At 31.7% G+C, this 20,684-nt stretch overlaps 1 protein-coding gene across 2 annotated transcripts in view; it reads left to right on the top strand.

Moving 5' to 3' along the window:
* The window catches only part of ZDHHC17 (zinc finger DHHC-type palmitoyltransferase 17), a 99,016-nt gene that overhangs the window by 50,862 nt on the left and 27,470 nt on the right, over positions 1-20,684 (top strand). For both annotated transcript variants that reach the window (XM_052001390.1, XM_052001391.1), the window contains exons 9-11: positions 4,896-5,038; positions 7,612-7,712; positions 15,190-15,314. In XM_052001390.1, the coding sequence (XP_051857350.1) occupies positions 4,896-5,038; positions 7,612-7,712; positions 15,190-15,314 (369 nt within the window). The remainder of the gene's footprint in view (positions 1-4,895; positions 5,039-7,611; positions 7,713-15,189; positions 15,315-20,684) is intronic.

The raw sequence follows: 20,684 nt of genomic DNA on the forward strand, positions 1-20,684 counted from the left end.
CCTGTTATATGCCAAGCATTGGGCTAGGTGCTGTGGATATAAAAACAAAGTAGTCTATGCCTTCAAGTAGGATTTCACTTTTTTTTCCCCAATATATAGTGTGAGATAATTTTCTGGAGCCAAATAACCCTGTTGACGGTTATTAAGCAAGCTGTTGACTAAAATTTACCCTCATGTTTTTTTATATGAACTGACACTTAGTTGGAGTTTTTACAATTTACTTTGTTTACTTGGCAAATTTAATTTTTGCAGGTTTTTAGGCTTCATTCCACCTTTTTAAAATAAATTTGAATCTTGTCTTCTCTCTCTGTTATATAAGCTGTCCTTCTTGATTTTATACCCTCTTCAAATCTGATAATCTTGCCTTTTTTCTTTTAAGTTTGTCAATAAAAATATTAAACAAGACAGATCCCTCTATCATTCTATTTAGAGATATATCTTTTGGTTATTAATCTTTTTATCAACACTCTTGACAGATTTGTTCCAGGCTTTTAGACATTCTGCCTTGATTTTGTTATCTTATGCTTAAAGTTATTGTTCATCAGATTTCTTACTAAAATGTAGTTATGCTCTGTTGCATTCTTCATTTGTACTAAAGAAACAGCACAATAAAGAAAATGAGGTTAGTTTATGATGATTTTTCTCTTGAGGGCTCACAATCCATTTTAATATTCTTTTCTGAAATTTTGCCGGGGATTACAACAAACCTACTGATTTATTGTTTCTAGAAGCTTACCCTTACTCTTTTAGAAAACTTTTAAAAAATATTTGCTTAGCTCCAATTTCTTGGTGCTTTTGTTTTCTGATTTCTTTTTCTGACAGTGCTTTGTGGGTCACATTTTTCCTTTATTTTGACACTGAAATTAGGGTTTGAAGACATTAAATAAATGGTGTCATCTAACTTTTCCTTTATCTTAGCCTTCAGTTGTTTCTATGTGGTGTTTGGACTACCCTTTTTATTTACAAAGGACATTATTATTATTCTTTCTCAAGAAGATAGAAGCAAAGTTGAATATGAGTAAACTGACTTCTCTCTATTTTCTATTACCTTTACAGCATTTCCCTTGGAACTTTTGTATTCTTCTTAGTCTAAGAATAGTTTTAAAGACCTTTTGGGTTATCTTTAGCATTTTCATCTGTTAATATATTCTGTACTTTAGTCCAAATACTGTTCTTATTGAGGCCATGACACTTTTTTATTCTTAAATGGAATCATATAAAATACTATTTGGTGATGTTATGCTAATTGCTCAGTTGTCTGTAGCTCCCCTTTTATATCATCGTTATTCTCAGATAAGAGAATATTTTTACCTTATTTTTTCATGATGTCTCCCTCCCCCAACTACCCAAGCTGTGCACAGAGCAGAGTAGCTGATTTTTTTCTTTATGATAAGGGAGGGATTTATTGGGGTGAGGGACATCAGGAAATAAAAACAATATCAATTCAACTTTAACATTTAATAAATGTCCATTTTCTTAATAGTAATATGCTTTGAGAAAGCCCCTTAATCTTTATGCTTTTATTTCTTTGAAATTTTATAATTGTTTTGCATTATCATTTAAAAATGAAAATCATTGTATATTAAAATTTGAAACTATATTATAAATTCAAAATGTTTCATTAGATCATACATTTATTATTGTAGCAACAATTATAACTAAATTTGAGATTATGTGATAAAAGAAAGCCATTCTAAACTAATGAAATATCATGAACAAAACCATGTATGTAGAAAAATATTGTATAGTTGAAATTATTTTAAGCCATCTAGTTTGGATGGAATATAGGGCAGATGTGAGGTAAAACTTGAAAGTTGCTACCACTACCTTCTTTGCCTTAATCTGTTTTCTCAGCATACTCATTCATAGCCACAACTTCAACTACTATCTTTATGCTCCCAAATCTCCATTTTCTTCTCCTCTTAGTCCCAAACTTAACGTTTCTTTTAACAGCCTTGCTAGACATTTCTACCTGAATGGCCTGTTTTTACCTCAGCATATCCAAAATCAAGCTTAATATCTTTCTCTAACTAAATCAGATCCTCTTTTTGGATCCTTTATTTCTATTATTGATACCTCCCAGACTTTTGTATTAGAAAACTTTGTGTGATTTTTTTAATCTACCTTTCTCCTTTGCCATTTGCAACCAAACTATACCAAGTCCTTTTAATCCTACTTTTGTAAAATGTCTCACATTCATTTACTATTTTCTGTTTCTTTTGCTACTGTACTAGCATGGGGCTTACTTATCACCTGCTTAGAAAGTTAAATCAACTTACAGTTTTCTATGTTCCTTGGTCTGTTTTGGATGGCAGTCTTGCCTTTTCCAGTCCAAGTTTTACACCACTGCCAAACTGTCTTGTGGCTAAGTTTGGTCATATCATTCTTCTACCCAAAAACATACAAGTAGTTCCCTGTGATCTACCAAGTAATTATATTCAGACTTCTTTGTCTGGCATCAGAGCCCTTCAAAACTGAGTGCCATCCTATCTTTCTGTCTTTGTCTACTATTCCTCACCAGACAAATTGGATTATTATCTATCCTCTGAGGAAATTCTGTGTCTTTCTACTGCCATTCTTTTGTTCATTATCTGTAATCTGTTTTTCCTCCCTTCTCCCAAATTGTTAGTCAGCCTCAAGTGCTGCATTCTCTATTGAACTTTTTCTGATTTCTTTTTTATTTTTGTCAGTATAAATTTGCATAATATATTTATCTATATATATGATTTCCTTAGAGACTGAGCTCCGTGGGAGTAGTCATATATTTATTTTAAACTCTTACTCCTTTTAGCTTGTAGGACACTGCTATCTATACAGAAGGTAACTGATATATATGATCATTGAATTTTTAAGTTAATAGATAGATTGGGAGGTATTAGACACAACACATTTTGATTTTTAGCAAAGGACTTGACTGTATAATATCCTTATGAATAATATGGTAAGATATGACTCAGATGATCATTATTGGGTAGCTTTCGAGGTCACCAAACAAGAATCTTGGGCTAATAATTGTTAGTATATAAGTATTCTTACTGTTTTCTCTGATAGTCTATTAGTGAAAAGAGGCATTTACATATAATAAATGAAAAGTAAAGTTAGGAATTTTTTTTTAAAGAAGCAAAAGTGTATAGGAGAAACTTTTTTTTTTTTTTTTTTGCTGAATCAATTGGGGTTAAGTGACTTGCCCAAGGTCACACAGCTAGGAAGTATCTGAAATATTTGAACTCAGGTCTTCTTGACTTCAGTGCTGGCTCTATCCACTGTGTCACCTAGCTGCCCATGTGTAGGAGAAACTTAATAGGATATCATATGGAAAAGACCTTAAAGTTTTACTGATAGTAAATTCAGCCATGGGCCAGTAGAGTGAGGCAGCTGTTAAGAAATTTAATGTGGCTGTTTTGGATTGCTTGCCATCTAGGGGAGGAGGAAGGGGGAAAGAGTAGAAAATCTGAAACACAAGGCTATGCAAGGGGCAATGTTGTCAAATTATCCATACATATATTTTGAAAATAAAAAGCTTTATAAAAAAGAAAGAAAAGAAATATAAGGTGGCATGAACTGATGCTAAGTTAAATGAGCAGAACCAGTAGATCATTGTACACAGCAACAAGATGATTATCCAATGATGGACATGACTCTCCAACAATGAGATGATTGAGGCCATTTCAATGATCTTAGTTGATGAAGAGAGCCATCTACACCCAGAGAGAGGACTGTGGAACTGAGTGTGGATCACAACATAGCATTTTCACTCTTTTTATTATTTGCTTGCATTTTGTTTTCCTTCTCATTTTTTTCCCATTTTGATCTGATTTTTCTTGTGCAGAAAGATAATTGTATAAATATATTGATTTAACATATATTTTAACATGCTTAACATCTAATGGATTACTTGCTATCTAGGGGTGAGGGGAAGGAGGGGAAAATTTGGAACATAAGGTTTTGCAAATGTCAGTGTTGAAAAATTATCCATGCATATGTTTTGAAAATAAAAAGCTTTAATTAAAAAAAAAACAATGTGGGCTTTGGAGATCCTATCATAAAAGGAATTAAAGATACTTATTTAATCCTAGAGCAAAGGGGGAGGTTATTGCAGTTATTTCAAAAATTGTATCCGTTTAGTAGAAAGGTTAGATTAGCAAGGATATTCCATAGATAATAGTGACAGGGAAATACTTTTTGCCTAGAGCCATCCAACAGTAGAAGAGGCATCTTGATGAAATAATTAGTTCCTTTTCACTGGGAGAGTTCCAACAGAAATTGGAAAACAAAAGCCAAAAGACTATAGATGACCTATAAGATCTTTTCACTTTTTTATTGCTTTAAAATTATCTCTGTTTAATGTCCAGGTGTGTTATTTAAAAATAAAATCATAATTTATGTTACTACATCTTTAAGTTTTGTAGTTCATTCGTGTCTTTCAAGTTCTCTTCACTACCAGAAAGAAATGGAAGCCATTCTTAGGTCAGCTCTGAAATCCCCTGCTCTTCTGAGAAGCAGTATTGTTTAACGGTTATAGGTTGGGGATGTAGTCAGGAAGTTTGACTCAGACACTTAGTAGCTATGTGACCCTGGGCTAAATTATTTAACCTGTCTAATCCTAACTTTTTTCAACTGTAAAATGAGAGAATTGGACTTGAAAGCTTCAAAGGCCTTTCAAGTTCCCAATTTGTGATCCTATCATTTTCTATTTTGTTAGAAAGACATGAATAATTTGGTACAATGCTGGTATCCCAGAACATGCTTTAAGAGAACAGAAGAGACCTTTCTTCCCTACTCACCGCCTCTTTGATCAAGTTTTGTTTGCTCTTCATTTTATCAGATATTAATGTTTCAATAATAAATGTACATAAAAAATGCAAAAAACTGATAACATATTTGTTTTTGTGCAGGAATTTCGGCAGAAGGTAATGCTAGGAACTCCTTTCCTAGTTATATGGCTGGTTGGGTTTATAGCAGACCTAGATATTGATTCTTGGCTCATTAAAGGGCTAATGTATGGTGGTGTTTGGGCTATGGTCCAGTTTCTTTCAAAGTAAGTGTTGGTTTTAATGATGTAATATAGCTATAAATGAAGGGATATGAATTTTCTCTCAGGAAAAAAGTCATTTTTAAAAAAAGTATTTTATTACTTAGAAAAAAGCATAATTTAAAAAACTTTGATAAAACAAAGATCTATTTTCTATAGTGTTTTAAACAGTATTTATCTTTGGATATTTTAATACCTCTGTGATCAGTGGTCTCATTAGTGTGCATGTTTTCTATAGCCTTATAAGAATTAAGGAAGTTGTCAGTGAGTGAGACCTCATTTATTTTTGTTAGTATGTGTGTGTGTGCTTATACTTATGTGTGTATACACATATATACACATATATGTATATGGTTTTTATACACTTCACTACATGTGCACATGCACACACACTTTGACATTAAATAACCACACATATCTGTAATAACCATGTGTGCACATATTACATATATGTATATAATTTGGAATATTTTGGTTGAAACCAGGTTGGCCTGATTTGACTGGGTTGGTTTGGTACAAAATACTTTGTTATCCATTTGTATAATACAAATAAATATTTTATTCTTCATAAATGAATGATATGCCCCTTTAGAACTTAAAGTGCAGCCATGCTTGTCTATTTGCTATCAGGTTCTGTTGTTAAATTTCAGGAGGAAAAACAAAATTGGTGAAAGCACTTTTCCTAGGTAAAATAGTGAAGGCAATAAAGTCCTTCTTACCTAGTATCCTACTCTTTCATCAACATTCCCTCTTCTGCTTCCTTTAACCAAGGGGACTCAAAGTCTCTGCTTCAGTGGGTCTGTCTTGTGTTCTTCCTTTCTTCAGTTATCTGCTGGAATTTAAGCAGGAAGATACCTAGTAAAGTAATACAAATTATTTTTGGTATGAATGGCTGTGATTAGATGGTTAGCACCTAAGGTTAACAAAAACAGTAACAACAGTAGCTAGTTCAGTGCTTTAAAATCTGCAAAGCACTTTACAAATATTGCCTCATTTTATCCTTATAACAATCCTGAGAATTTGAGAAATAAGAAAACTGATGCAAATAGAAATTAAGTGGTTTGCCTGGCATCATATAGCTATCAGAGATTGAAATGAGATTTGAACTTGGATTTTCTCGACTCCACATCAAACTTCATGCTGGTGACATTTTGTTGTCTAGTTTATTGATCTCTACTTGGCTTTTTAAAAGTCATTTAATAAGATTTTTTTTGGGGATTGTAATACTAACATTAAGTAAGCTAAACAGATGTCACTAAATTAGGAATTAATTTTAAATTAAAAGCTCAGTTTTTAAAAATACCTTTGAATACGCCTAAAGTTTTTTGTGATCTTTAATCTTTGCCTCCTTCATCCATGAGGCTATCTTTGTTATTTTATTAAAGAACAATGTACATTTGAGATGGAAAAAAAGTTGAGTACCAATGTAAAAAATTAGTGTTTTGGGGTTTCTAAAAGTATTTTTTAAAAAATATTAAGGATTGCAATAACAGTGAAAAGAGTACTAAATTTGGGATCAGGGAACTGAGATTTTATATCTCAGCTTTATAGTACTATTTGACTTTGAGCAAATCACTTAACCTACTTGGGCCTCAGTTTTTAAGTGACCTAAGTAACCTCTAGGGCTCTCCCTTCTAACTTTAAATCTGTGATCCTATGATCCTCATTTTATATGTGTATACAAGCATGTAGTATATGTTTACTAAAATGTTGCATTACTTTAACTCTGTTTTAGATGAATTTAATAAGTACTCATATGACTGTTTCATTCTATTTGAAGTAATGCACCTAAATCCTAACATTATATAGAGAAGCAAACTTTTCACAGAGTGAAAACTAGAAGTTGCTTTTGGATATGTAATAGAAAACTGTGTGTGTGTATGTATGTATGTAGGTGTCCAGTGAATAATCAATAATGCTTTATTTTGCATGGAAAAGTGAACTATTTATCAAAGGTGATTTTGGACTCAATATTTTTTCTTGACTATTTTAATTGAAGGAATGTGATTTTTCTTTTTTAATGTACATATTAGTTTTCTTACAGTTAAAAAGATATTAAACATGTTTGGAAAAGATGGCTCCAAAGGCATTATGGGATCTTGTGATAAAATGGATTTGTCATTTATGTATTTTATTATATATAATTTATCAGATTTGTGCTTTTTTAAAGTGCTGTAGGTTTTTTCTTTTTTTAATCATAAAACCGCTTTGTAATTTAGTGAATCATTTTTCCAAGTTATATTGAATGAAAAAATTAATCATTCTATGACCATCCTGGTAATGATGCCATTTAAATTCAGTGAGGCTGGTCCTGGGGCTTTCACTTAAAACTCTCATAATCTGAAACTCAGGGTTATCTGCATGCTACAATGAGACACCAGTAACAGGTTTTAGAGAAAGAATCATTGTATATTACCATTTTAAAAATCCTGCTTATTTGGATTCTGGTTAAATGGTTTACTGTATATTATATATGTTTAATTTTTATATTTTATCTAGATAAATACATTGTATAATTAAATAATAAATAAGTAAAATTGGATTTTAAATTCAAACTAAATAAAATTTGTGTCTTACAGATCATTTTTTGATCACTCAATGCATAGTGCATTGCCGCTTGGAATATATTTGGCAACCAAATTCTGGATGTATGTGACGTGGTTTTTCTGGTTTTGGAATGATATCCTTTCTGTCAAAAAATTGGTAGCTTTATTATTTTCCATTAGTTATTTAGTGACAAAATATAATTAATAGAATTCTACAAAAATTTATCAGGAAAATACTTTGGTAGAAAGTATATTCATAAACAGTTATTTTAAATAACAAATTCTTGATGCCTATTTCTTTTAGAGGTATTTTAAAAGTAAAACTTTATTACTTTAATATGAGAACTTTTATTACATTTCTCTTCTAGAAACTTAATGATTTGTTTGTTATACATTTAAAAATATATTTTTGGTTCAAACCTGTCTCAAAAACTTAAGTGTGCAGACTCTCTGTACCTATTCATGTCTAGTTTATCTTCTGAGAGCATTGCTGGGGGAAGCAAGAAAAGCTAGAATGTGAGAACAAGTCTTCCTGATTCCAAGACTGACATTCTTTCTACCTTGGCATATTGCTTTTGATTAGACCCTTTATTTGCCCCCAAACTGTTAAATGTATCTTTAGCTTTAAGACATGACCAGAATTGCTTTATGAAAGGCATGTGTTTGCCATACTTTAATTATATAGAATAATATTTAACTAGAGGTCTATGCAGTAATCAACAGGTATTCATTAAATACTTGCTACATACCAAGCATTGTGCCAAATCCTGGGGATACAAAGAAAAGACAAAAACAGGTCTTCCCCTCAAGTTGCTTACATTGTAAAGGTGGGGGGGGGGGGTAGGGGGAAGAATGACAGCAAATATAAATCAGTACATGCAAGATAAATATTTAGTAGATGAAAGATAGCCTTAGAGGAAAAGAGCTCAGCCACTAAGGTGTCTAGGAAAAGGTTCTTGGAGGAGATGGTATTTGAATGGAGTCTAAAAGAATCCAGGGATTATTAAGTTCTTAAAAACAATAATCAATTAAGTATTGGTTTTAGTTTATATATATATCCCTTCTTTTCTTTTTCTTTTCTTTCTTTCTTTCTTTTTTTCCCCCCTGAGGCAATTGGGATTAAGTGACTTGCCTAAGGTCACACAGCTAGGAAATGTTATCTGAGAGCAGATTTGAACTCAGATCCTCCTGATTTCAGGGCTGGTGCTCTATCTGCTTTGCCACCTAGCTGCCCCAATATCCCTTATTTTCATGAAAATGAGAAAGGACTGAAAAGAGCTAAAATATATTACTTTGTAATTATCTTTATACACAAAGATGATGGTGTCTTTCTGTTATGTATTTCTGGTACAGTTAAAACAAGGTCCTAACTTTTCCTTAGCTTTCTTGGGGAGAGAAAAGAATAGCTAACCCAGATTTTTGGCAGCTTATTTGTAACGATTAATAATTGGTGTTTCTTCTTATTTTTAAAAAAATGAAAACCTGTCTAAATTAGGACAATGGCAAGTAAAAAGCTTTTGTCACACTGGTGGTATTCCGGTGATATCAGTCAGCAATTTATATGTATCTGAGAGGATGCTGCTTAAAGGATATGCTTCCATGATAGCTGGAGGAGACACAGTAGACCCCAGATATTTAAAGGCAGCCCCCATTGACTTGTAACATCAAGTCTAAATTTGACATTTTCTTATGAACACTATTTAGCTACCATTCTTCTGAAACTTTACTTAAAATGTTAGTAAGAAGTGTAAGTATAAGGCATGTTAGTAGTAGAGAAAAGAATTAAAATTGAACCTTGTTGATTAAGTACCACCATCCTTTCCAGGATATTTTAATGGTATTCAACCAAATTTCAAAGAAAAGATGTGGTCTTTCCCTTCTTAATTATTGGTATATTAGATGTATTAAAAACTGTTATCTGACTCTTAAGCTAAACTGATTTTAGGTTGCTAATTCTAATTTGTGGTAGATTTTAGTATCTATTGTTCTTGCAATGTATTGAGAAATGCTGTCGTCAATACTTAACACATTGAAGTAAAAATACATACATCAGAGAAATGATAGCAACTTAGAATTTTGACCTTTGCTGTGTACTTCATCATTATTCATGGTAGATTTTTAGCATCTAATTAGATTTTTAAAAATTTAGTAAGATAATTTAGACTCAGTATTTTAATAAAGTCAGTTTCATAAATGTGTATCAAATCTTTTGAAAAACTTCACTATGGAAAGATATGCAAAATAAGTTTTATTTATTGATTGATTTTGTAAGTTCCGGGCTAGCTCCCTGGAGGCCTCAGAAACAGCTGGCGTCAGTTTAAGCAAAAGTCCTTGGTCTTTAGAGGGAGAAGTGAAGGGGATGGACAAGATTGCCACAAACTCTCCACCAACCTCCTCCAAAGTGACTCTGGCTTGTCTCACTCCACCCCCTAATCCCTCCATGATTCTCCTAACCCCAAGCATTAACTGTGAGAAGAGAAATTCCAAACATGCTAATAGAGTTATTGTCCAATGGGTAATTAGCCTTAAGTGCTTGGTTGTCTGATTCAAGCACACCTATTCAGAGTTTCAGACCTTTACTGATTTAATTTTGAGATTAAATCTCTCTTTCTGATCTGGGCTATAAGTTGTAGCTACTCTTGGGCTCAGTGCCACTGAACTGAATCTTTGATGTATTTGCCCTCTTCTCAGGCAGCCTGTTAGCCATCTGCTCTTAGGGAGATAGGGAAGGTTATCACCTTGTTGGACCTAGAATTAGTTCAGCTCAGAACTTCTGAGTTCAAGCAGTCCACTGGGATTTGCCTGCCCAAGCATCAAGGAATACAGGCATGTACCACCTTATCAGACTATAAAATGTATTTTTAAAGGTCTAGAATTGTAGTGACATTGATCACTATTACAAACATTACGTAATAGTTCTCAAGGACTATGTGTATGTGAAATAGCTGCCATTTAATGTGATCTTTTGGCAAAATTACCCAGTTTTATTTGGACTGGGGAACTTTATCCATTTTGTTTTGAGGTATGAAGCAATAAAGAAATGGAACAAGAACTTAAAATTCTTATATTTAGACAGCTTTATAAAATGCTTACATTACAACCAATTTTGTTTTATTTTAATATCATTTTTTCTGAAAGTAATAAAACAACAAAAAAGTATTTCTATATATAAATAAAACAAAAAGATTACACATGAAATTGTGAATCTGTATTATACATGGTTTGCTTCTCCTTTTACATATAATTAAGTATAAATATAGTAAATTCATTGTTCTACTTCAAAAATAAAATAAAATGTTTACATTCATCAAAGCAGTTCCTTTTTTTTTGCTTTTTTAGTGTTAGTAAGGTGGTACCTGGTGAAATTCCTCCACGTAGCAATTTTCACTACCTCATTTTGGTCATGTAGTATACTTGGACATAAAAACTGCCCCTTAAGAATTCATTAAGCCTTAGAATTGTCTTATAGGAACATTTGACTAAAGACTAAAACAGATATGCTTATTTTCATTACCTCATCTACTTAAAATTTGCTTTTTTAAGAGGTGACTTGACCTTTAAAGTAACTTCAGTAGACTACAAGTATTTCATAGTTACATAACATTCCATTACCTAAATTGGACATTGAATTTTATACTGAAAAGGGAAAAGTTTATATTTTCCTAAAACAATTCCTTGTTGCCTAATACATGAATTACTTTTCAACCCTAATTGGAGAAGAGGAAAAAATACTGTTAAATCAAAAAATAGTGAAAATGTCATTCTAGACCAAAGTTTAACTTTCTTTATTATGAAATCTTTTCAGAGACTGTTGAATATTGGCACCTAGGTGGTATAACAGTTGCATTTAATGCTAGATCTGGAGTCAGGAAGACACGAGTTAAAATTTGCCTTCAGACACTAGTTGTGTGACTCTGGACAATTCACTTAGCTTGTTTGCCTCAGTTTACTTGATTGTAAAATGGGAATAATAAAAGCACCTGCCCCCTGGATTTGTTAGGATAAAATGAAATAATAATTGTAAAACCCTTAGCACAGTGCTTGGCACATAGTGGGCATTATATAAATGTTAGCTGTTATTGATAAGAGTAGTAGCAAAGTGGGTAAATTAAAATTTTTCTTCTCTTTTCTGAAGAAAAAAAAATAATTAAATACAAAGAAGTTAGATAGCCTGAAGATGCAGGTCCAGGAAATTCAGGCTAATTTGGCTATAAAATTTAAAATATTCCTGATTTTTATAAACTAAAATAAACTTTCATACTACTCATGTTAAGCTTGCTAAGTTAAAATTTTATATATGTGATGGTTCATTTATATTTTTGCTTTACATTTTGCATGATGGGATATGTTTAAAATTTATAGCAAGATTGATCCTTTTCTGTAATCAATTTGAAAGGAAAGGATTGTGTACCAGTTAGCCAAATAGGTAACAAAATTCAAATTCATCAATTTTTAAAAAGTATACAATATGAATTTTGAAGGACTTGATAGTTTTGTTCAGAAGTTTTTTCCCCTCATAATGAAATGATGTTGTAGACCAGTTTTATGTTATTGATTTCCGATTTTTTTTAGTTTATTAACTTAGATATCAATTGAAAAATTATATACATTGCTAATACTTGAGTTTTCAATCTACAGTTAATTATATTTAACTCTTAACTATTTTTAAAATCTTTAACTTTTAATTTTTACATATTTGTAAATATACATGTATGTATAAGGGGAATCCTTATAGTTTCACACCATTAATAGAACTTTAAATTCTAGATCCCTACGTAAATATGGAAGAGTTCCACTGAACTTTTTTCTACTATAATATAGCCATGTTTCCAGTCTTCATGTCTTATATTGACCATAATAAAGTTTTAAACTCAGGATATCCTGTAAATTACTAAGAATGATGAATCCGAAGTGCTTACATCATTTGAATTCCACATGGACTACTTCCATTGAGTTAGAATCAGTTAACATATTTTACACAGCTATAACTTCGAATAGTGTGAATATGAACACAAGTGATCTCTTAATGATATTCATTATTCATACCACTTTAATCTGAGGAAATAGGGACATAGGTAGATAGTGGATGGGTGAGAGAAAGAAGAAAGAAAGAAAAGAAGGGAGGGAAGAGCTTGCAAATAAATCATAGATAGAAGGAGTAAATTATAAAGAAGTATGAGATTTTTTATTAGGTTGTAAGACTGTGGAAGGAAAAAGGGGTAGTAGCTGCCCTAGCTAATTTCTATTGCATCCTTCCTTTTGTTTTTTCTACTCTTTCCATACAGATTGGAAATATATAAATAATCAGATCCCAAATTAGACTAAATATGAGAAGGGAACACTAACTATGGTAGAGGGTTTGTTTTTTTTTCCCTGATTGTACTACCTAATTAGGTATTTAATCAATACTTCTGTATTCTAAGTTGTTACATCTGAATGCAACTTTTAGAAATCAAGTCTATTTCTTCTTATGGAGAAACAGTTTAACCGTAACATCTCTTGTTCTACCAGTTTATCAAACATTCTCACATGATCTCAAGGATAATCCAATTTTTTTAACTCTGTATTTATTCTTCTGTACATTTACAAAAAAGCTACAGTTTTAAAGGAATAAACCAGAATCTATATTATGTATATTCCAAGATGAGGATTAGTGTGGCCACCTCTTCATTTTCATTAGCACATAAACACAAATCCATTAGTGTTAATTATCAATGACAGTTATTCCATAATGGATAAGCTATTCAGTTTTGAATTATGGGTCCTCAGTTGAGATCCTCAATTCACTATAAAATGCCCAAGTGACTTTGAACAGATGATTTATTCTCTATCTGCCTCAGTTTTCCCTTCGTCCAAAGAAGATTAATTATAATTGTACCATGTACTTCACTGTCAATTGTACTTCAATACCTATTGAGGATCCTGTTTTGTAACTCATAAAGCTTTATGTGAACATCAGTTATTATTAGCTTGATATTTGAATAAGAAAGATGGCGTGAAATTATGTATAGAAAACTAGTCTTATCCTACCTCTGAATAGTTATGTGATTCTGGATTTTCTCAATGCCCCAGGCAATTCTTAAGAATATAAGTTGTAGATCAATTGCTAGTCTGACTTTGTTGAGAGAATACCCATGTTTTTAATTTCCCCTGCACTAATCAAATCTCGACCCACCTACTCCCAATTTTTAATACATTTTTCTTGCTAATTTTTGGGAAAGCTACATATGGCAATTGGTATAAAGCTTAAGACTTTTTATTAGTTCTTAAATATTTTTCCTTCTTAGTTGCTGATTTCCATCCAGAAACCATATTTTAATTTGTACCAACTGAATTCCATTCTGTTCTTAACTAAGACTTTTATTTAGAAAACAGTTTTTATTTCCTACTTAATGTATTAAAAATATGGAAGACTGTCTACACATAAAAAAGCCTGGCTACAAAATTGAGAAGAAAAATCTTACATATACTTCTGACAGTGTAAAACACTTAGAAACAGTTTTCATGAGTATTCCAGATATTTTGGGCTTTAGTGCTGTGTTATTGCTCCCAGTGTGATTTTGCTTCCATCTGCATAATGTTCAACCAATTAACATGTAAAATTTGACATCACTATTTCCATTTTTAAATTTCTTTTTAACTTATAACTTTAAAATGTTGCATAAATATCCCATTTTCATCCCTGGATGAAAAATCTTTTTAAGCTGAAGGGAGTGGGAGGGGAATTATTGTGTAGTAAGAATATTTGAGAGCTGCTAAAAGATTTATTTTGTGCCTCCCTATTGAACTTTATTTCATTTAAGAAATGCTTCAATACTGCTGAATAAAATTTTAATTATTTAAAAATACTTGTAGTATGGATACTCATCTTATTTTTAGAATATAATAACAATAGCAATAACTAGCATTTATAAGAATCTTTATGGTTTGTAAAGTCCTTTATATTTTATTTTTACAGTGCCCTAGGAAATAGAAGCTATTATTATTCCTGTTTTATAGATAAGGAAGCTGAAACAAACAGAATTTATCTCAGAATATAAGAATGTAAGAATCTGAGGCAGAATTTGAACTTAAATCTTCTTGATCCTTGGTCCAGTCTTCTGTCTGCTTACTCACTATGCTGCCTAACTGCTTCAAGGCAAAATACATTCTTTGGAAGTTAAGAAGCCAGCTGGTTTACTTTTATGCTTTTTTTGGAGACATAGATTTTTAAAATTAATTTACAGGGCACCTTATGAAAAATAGTTAACCAACTAGGAGCAGCTAGATGGCACAGTAGATAGAGCACCAGCCCTGAAGTCAGGAGGACCTGAATTCAAATCTGGTCTCAGATGTTAAGCACTTCCTAGCTGTGTAACCCTGGGCAAGTCACTTAACCCCAGTTGCCGCAGGGGGAAAAAAAAAGAATTTACTTATTTTAGCTTAGTTGAGAACTTGCAAAATTGTTGAGATTAATATTTAATATATTCATTATAATATATTGTGACTTTTAAGTTGCAAGATTATGGTGATTATCATTCTACTAATCTTTTTAACTTTCTAGATGTTTGAAAAAAAAAAAAAACCCTCAGTATTGTTGTCTATTTCTTTAGATTCCTTAACTTTAGGCACATCTCAACTTTTTATTCATTCATCTTCCATTCCTTGCCAATAGTGTTGCACTTTTCTACAATTTTGGAAAGTCTTGGAAATCAGACCCAGGAATTATTAAAGCTACAGAAGAGCAGAAGAAAAAGGTAACTGGAGATAAATCCATTTACTTTTAAGAATTACCTACAGTTTAATCACCAAATACCTGTTAATTACTTGTGGACAGCATGAAAATATAATGAAAGTTATATCATAATTTAATTGCAAATTAAGTTTTTTCCTGGGTTAAAAAATTTATTAATATCTTTTGTTCATCAACTTCTAAATATATTCCTCTGCTTTCACCTCCTCAGAGATTAAAAAGAACGAGAAAAATTTCAGTGAAAATAATCAGCACTAGCAGATAATACATGTAATGTTCTATACTCATAATCTCCCCCAAGCCTGCAAAGAAGGGAGGGAGATACATTTATGCCTGATCATTAAAATTATACATTATTCCATTTTGTATTGCTTTTGTTATTTTTATTTACATTGTTAACAGTATGTCTATTGTTTCTCTGGTTCTGCTTCATTTTGTATCAGCTAATATGTCTTCTCATCATTCTTTTTACCCTTCATATTTATTATTTGTTAAAGGACAGTACTATTTTTTTAGTCATGTGCCACAGTGTTAGCTATTTTCCAATAAATGGACATTTACTTGCATGTGTTTTATGTTTATTATAATGTTAATTTAAACAGAATAGTGAATCTGTGAGTTTATGTGCTCTGAGTGAGCAGTAAATGTGATATTAATGACTCAAAGTTAAGGACATGACATTTTATTGTCATATATATAAAATTATATGCATACATATATTAAAAAAAAGATCTTTAAAAAATTTTTTTCTGACTACTATTTTTGTGGAGTTTCTCCCTCCCTCCAATTAATTATTTGCCTCAAAATTTTTGTCAACATAAGGGTCTTTCTCTTTTAAAAAATAATAGAAATGAGGTATAATCAAAATAAAATTCATTATTAGTAAAATGGCTGTTCATTAAAAGTTCACATGTAATTAGTAAACAAATATTTTTGAAATGTCTACTTTGTACATTAGTATAGGTTAAAAAATACAAAAGAAACAGGCCTTGGCATTTAACAACTTAGTTAACTCTAGTTTGGGAAGACAATATAGACATTTTAAATGAGTGAGGAAAAGTTTCATGTAGAAGGTGACCTCTAGAGTGAGCTTTACAAGAAGTTTAGGGGAAAACAAGGAAGGAAAGAATTCCAAATGTCAAAGATCACCTGTATTGCTTGGAAGCAGATTGATTGTCATGTGTGAGGAATAATGAGAAATTCTGCCTTCTTGTTTGGGTTATAACATGCATGAAATATAAGTATGTTATTTACTTATGTATAATAAGCTTGGAAAGATAAGTTTGGGACTAGATAATAGAGAATTTTAAATTCATAACAGAAGGGTTTATATTTAATCCTAGAAGTAAAAGAAAACCACTGAAGTTGATTGTGTAGAGAAGTAACATGGTCAGATCTGTGCATTGAAAAGGTAACTGTGGTATGTGAAAGATGGAGGAGGTAAACTTAATGCTGAGAGATCCAGTTAAGAGGCCATTATAATATTCTGGGAGAGAGCTTAACTAGGATGGTGTCTCTTGTGAGCTAAGAGGAATAAATAAATGCATGAATGGATTCATGAATCAATGAATGACGCATTTATTAAGCACTTATAGTGTGTAAAACACTGTGATTGTGTGGTAGGGATACAAATAAAAAAATAAAACATTCCTTGTTCTCAAGGACTCAATATTTTAATGGGGGAAATAATACATATGGAAGATTTCAGTGGTAAGTCAGATGGTAAGATCACATAGTTAGGCAAAGCTTATGATAATGTCTCATTTCCACTGATAAAATGATATCAGTTTCTGAAACTTAATCATTTGACAGTGCCAAGGACAGTCTCAAGGAGATGTGGTGAAAAGATTTAGCAACTTATTGGATATATGGAATGAAAAGAAATGAAAAGTGAGGATGACACTGTGGTTCTAAATCTAGGTGACTAGAAAGATGGTGGTGCCTCTCAACAGAAATAGTGGAGAGTTTTTGTTTGTTTTTAAGTGGAGAACAGTGCTTTTGGACAAATGATAATAAATTCTATTTTGATTATGATTGAGTTTACAATGGGACATCTAGTTCAAACGTCCAGCAGGTGATTGGTTAATACTGGAGAGAGAGGCTAGGGGCTGAATTTGTGGTTTTTATAATTATCAGCATTAAGATGATAAATAAATCTTATGTTGTCTGATGAGGTCACTAAAGATGGATGTTGTCTGATGAGACCACTAAAGATGGAATATAAAGAAAAAAGGGGTCTATGAGAGAGCATTTAAGGGACACATATGAATAATGATGACTCAATAAAGGAGATTATAAAAGAGTAATCAGATACCTAAAAGGAGATCCCAGAGAATATATAATACAACCAGCATATGCAAAGAGCATTTGGAAAACATTTTTAAAAAATTTTCTTGGAAAGAAGTTACTTGTAAAGAAATTTTATAAATAAAAATATCTTTCACAATCTTCCAGCTTTTTATTTAAACCCATTGCCTTAGACTATCAGTCACACAAGAAGTATTAATTACTTGCTGGGTCGGAGATCTCTGAATGAATGTGAACATGGGAAAAGATCGATAAGGGCTGTGGACAGGAGTTAAATACATGAGCATTAATTTAATACAGTATGTATTATACTAGCATTAGTAACTGGCACTGAAGATTAAGTTAAAACTTCCAGCTTTTTATTGATCTGTTTATCTGTCCCTACCAAATAAATTCAAAACTGGAAGTTAAGGAAAAAGCCTAAGGCAAGATACATCCTCTTTGGAAAGCCAAGAGCAAAGATGGCTCACCAGTTGATAAATTCAGAATTATTAAAGGCATATTTCAAGTCCGTGGTATTCTTGCTTATTTTGCCTTGTAAATATACCTCTTATTGCATTAAGAAATAGTTTGTAGGTTGCTTAAGCCAATTGGTTGATTGCCAGTTCTTCACCACCACATTTATTTTCTTTCCCCCCTTTTCCATTGAACAGTAGTAAAAGAAAGAAAGATTAAAATCTCTCCATTAAAAAAAAAATCTATAGAGTAAAAAAAACAAATTTTTGTAGTGGTTTTATAAGTCTATTAGCTTTCTGGCAGAAGATGAGTAGTAACATGCTTCATATTTGGTTTTATAATTATGGTTTGTCACTGAACCATTCACTTCTAAAGTCTTTCAAAGTTGTTTTTCTATAGTATTCTACTTGTTTAAATCATTTTCTTGTTTCTACTTACTTTATTCCACATCATTTCATAGAGCTCTTTCCAATTTTCTCTGAAGCTCTTCACTTTGCATTTTTTTATTGCACAATAACATTCTATTTATTCATAGACCATAATTTGTTTAATCACTTCCCAACAGGTGGGTACTTCTTTATTTCCAGGTTTCTGCTGCTATGAAAAGAAATGCTTTAAGTACTATACATATCCTTTCCCTTTTTTTTTTTTTTTTAAATATATCTTTGTAGTGCAAACTTAGTTGGGGCACCAGTGGGTCAAAAGGGAATTCACAGTTTAGTGACTTATGGGACATAGTTTTGGATTGCTATCTAGAATGGCTGGTCCAATTCATAGTTCTATCAATAGTGCATTAACATGCTTCTTTTCCTACAGCTTCTCCTTTTTGATCATCTTTGCCATTATGACAGGTATGAGGTAGAATCTCAAAGTTGTTTTAATTTCATATGGTTGTTGATAGCTAGGATTTCTATTTTTGAAAACTTCCTGTTCAAATCTTTTGACCTTTTATCAATTGGGGAATTGTTTTGATGCTTATAAATATCTTGGAAATGAGACCCTTATTTAAAAAAAAAATTGCTGTAGATTTTTTTTCCTTACAGTTAACCTACTTTTTAATTTTAACTGCTTTAAATTGTGGTGCAAAAACTTGTATATTTTATAACTATAACTACTATAACTATCCATTTTATTTTCATGTAATCCTTACGATCTTTTTTAATCAGTTAACTCTTCTTATATCTGTAGATCAAAAAGGTAATTTTATACTTGCTCCTTTAATTTAATCATGATGTCATCTTTTATTTCATGTATCCATTTGGAGAATCCCTGTCCCTCCTTCTCTCTTCTCCCTTCCTATTTTTCCCTCTTCTTTCCTTCCTCTCTATTAACTTTGCATCTTCTTCCTTCTTCCCTTCCCTCTTTTTCCTTTTTCCTTCTCTTCTCCTTCTGACCCCCTTCCCCATCCCATTTCCATTAAAAAGAGGGATAGGATTCTGATACAAAGTACCCTGTACAGTCTGCCAGCTTTTTACTTATAGGTGTTTGTCCAGAATACTAGCCCAAAAGACAGCAATTTATTAAATGCTTGCTAGGTCAGAGATCACTTAATAAATATAAATGTGAGAACAGAGGCATTGATATTCCCACGACTTCTAGACTTTTCCATCAAGGTCATGATAGTAGAAGTTCAGCCTGCCTGACACATAAACCCCAGAAAAGTCCTGTCTGGGTGTTTCTGATTTATAATAAAGGATATTTTGTTGCTACCATTTATCACTATACCATCTTTTAGTAAATTCCTTAGCCAAAAGCTGCTTAATATCTATTGCCTAATTAAGTAGAAGTACTTGAACTATAGTCATATACTATCACTATCACCATTACTACTATTAACTACTACAATACAAGCATATATTATAGTAGTATAATGTAGCATTTTGGCTGAGATTAAATAAAGCCCCACAGATAGAGTAATTCTTAGAAGTCAAAACATTATCTGAGAGTATTCTGTAAAACTTGTATAAAGACAAATAATGAAGAAGTCCAAAGAAAATATAATATGTAATATAAATTTTAGAAGTTTATTTGCTTCCCTTATTTGGTTACTTAAGTGCCTAGATCTGTATTGCATTTTGCTGTAATGCAGCAATAATACCCTTAGAGGCTACTGAATTACAAAGGGGCTATTTGGACTAATAATGATCCTGGTTTGTTATGCATTTTGAATATTTTCATGTGCTTTCTGTGGATTTTTTGCCTTCTTCATAGTCAGCTTTCACTTTTTATCGCTACTAACAATCCATACTTCTCTCTGGTTTTCTAGTTTTCTGCTTATAATCTAATGTGGACTAAGAAACCAGATAAACTAAGCTTATTATATATAGTTGTGTTAAATGGAAATTAAATTAGAAGCTTAATGGCTGATCTTTAAATAAAATATGATCTTCAGAGAACTGAATTTTTGACATCCATTTGAGTAACCCCAATCCTTGATTCTTGGCTCTTAACTTTCCAAACTTTCAGAGAAAAACACATTCAGAGTCCTTTCTGTCTTTGCTTAATGTTTGTTTCATCATCAGTTCTTCTGAGTCAAGATTACAGTTTTTTAACTTTACAATTACAAGTTAATTTTACCGTTAATCCTAGTCGGGCTACTTTTCATTATTTT

The sequence above is a fragment of the Antechinus flavipes genome, chromosome 5 (assembly GCF_016432865.1).
Source record: "Antechinus flavipes isolate AdamAnt ecotype Samford, QLD, Australia chromosome 5, AdamAnt_v2, whole genome shotgun sequence".
NCBI classification, from domain to species: domain Eukaryota; kingdom Metazoa; phylum Chordata; class Mammalia; order Dasyuromorphia; family Dasyuridae; genus Antechinus; species Antechinus flavipes.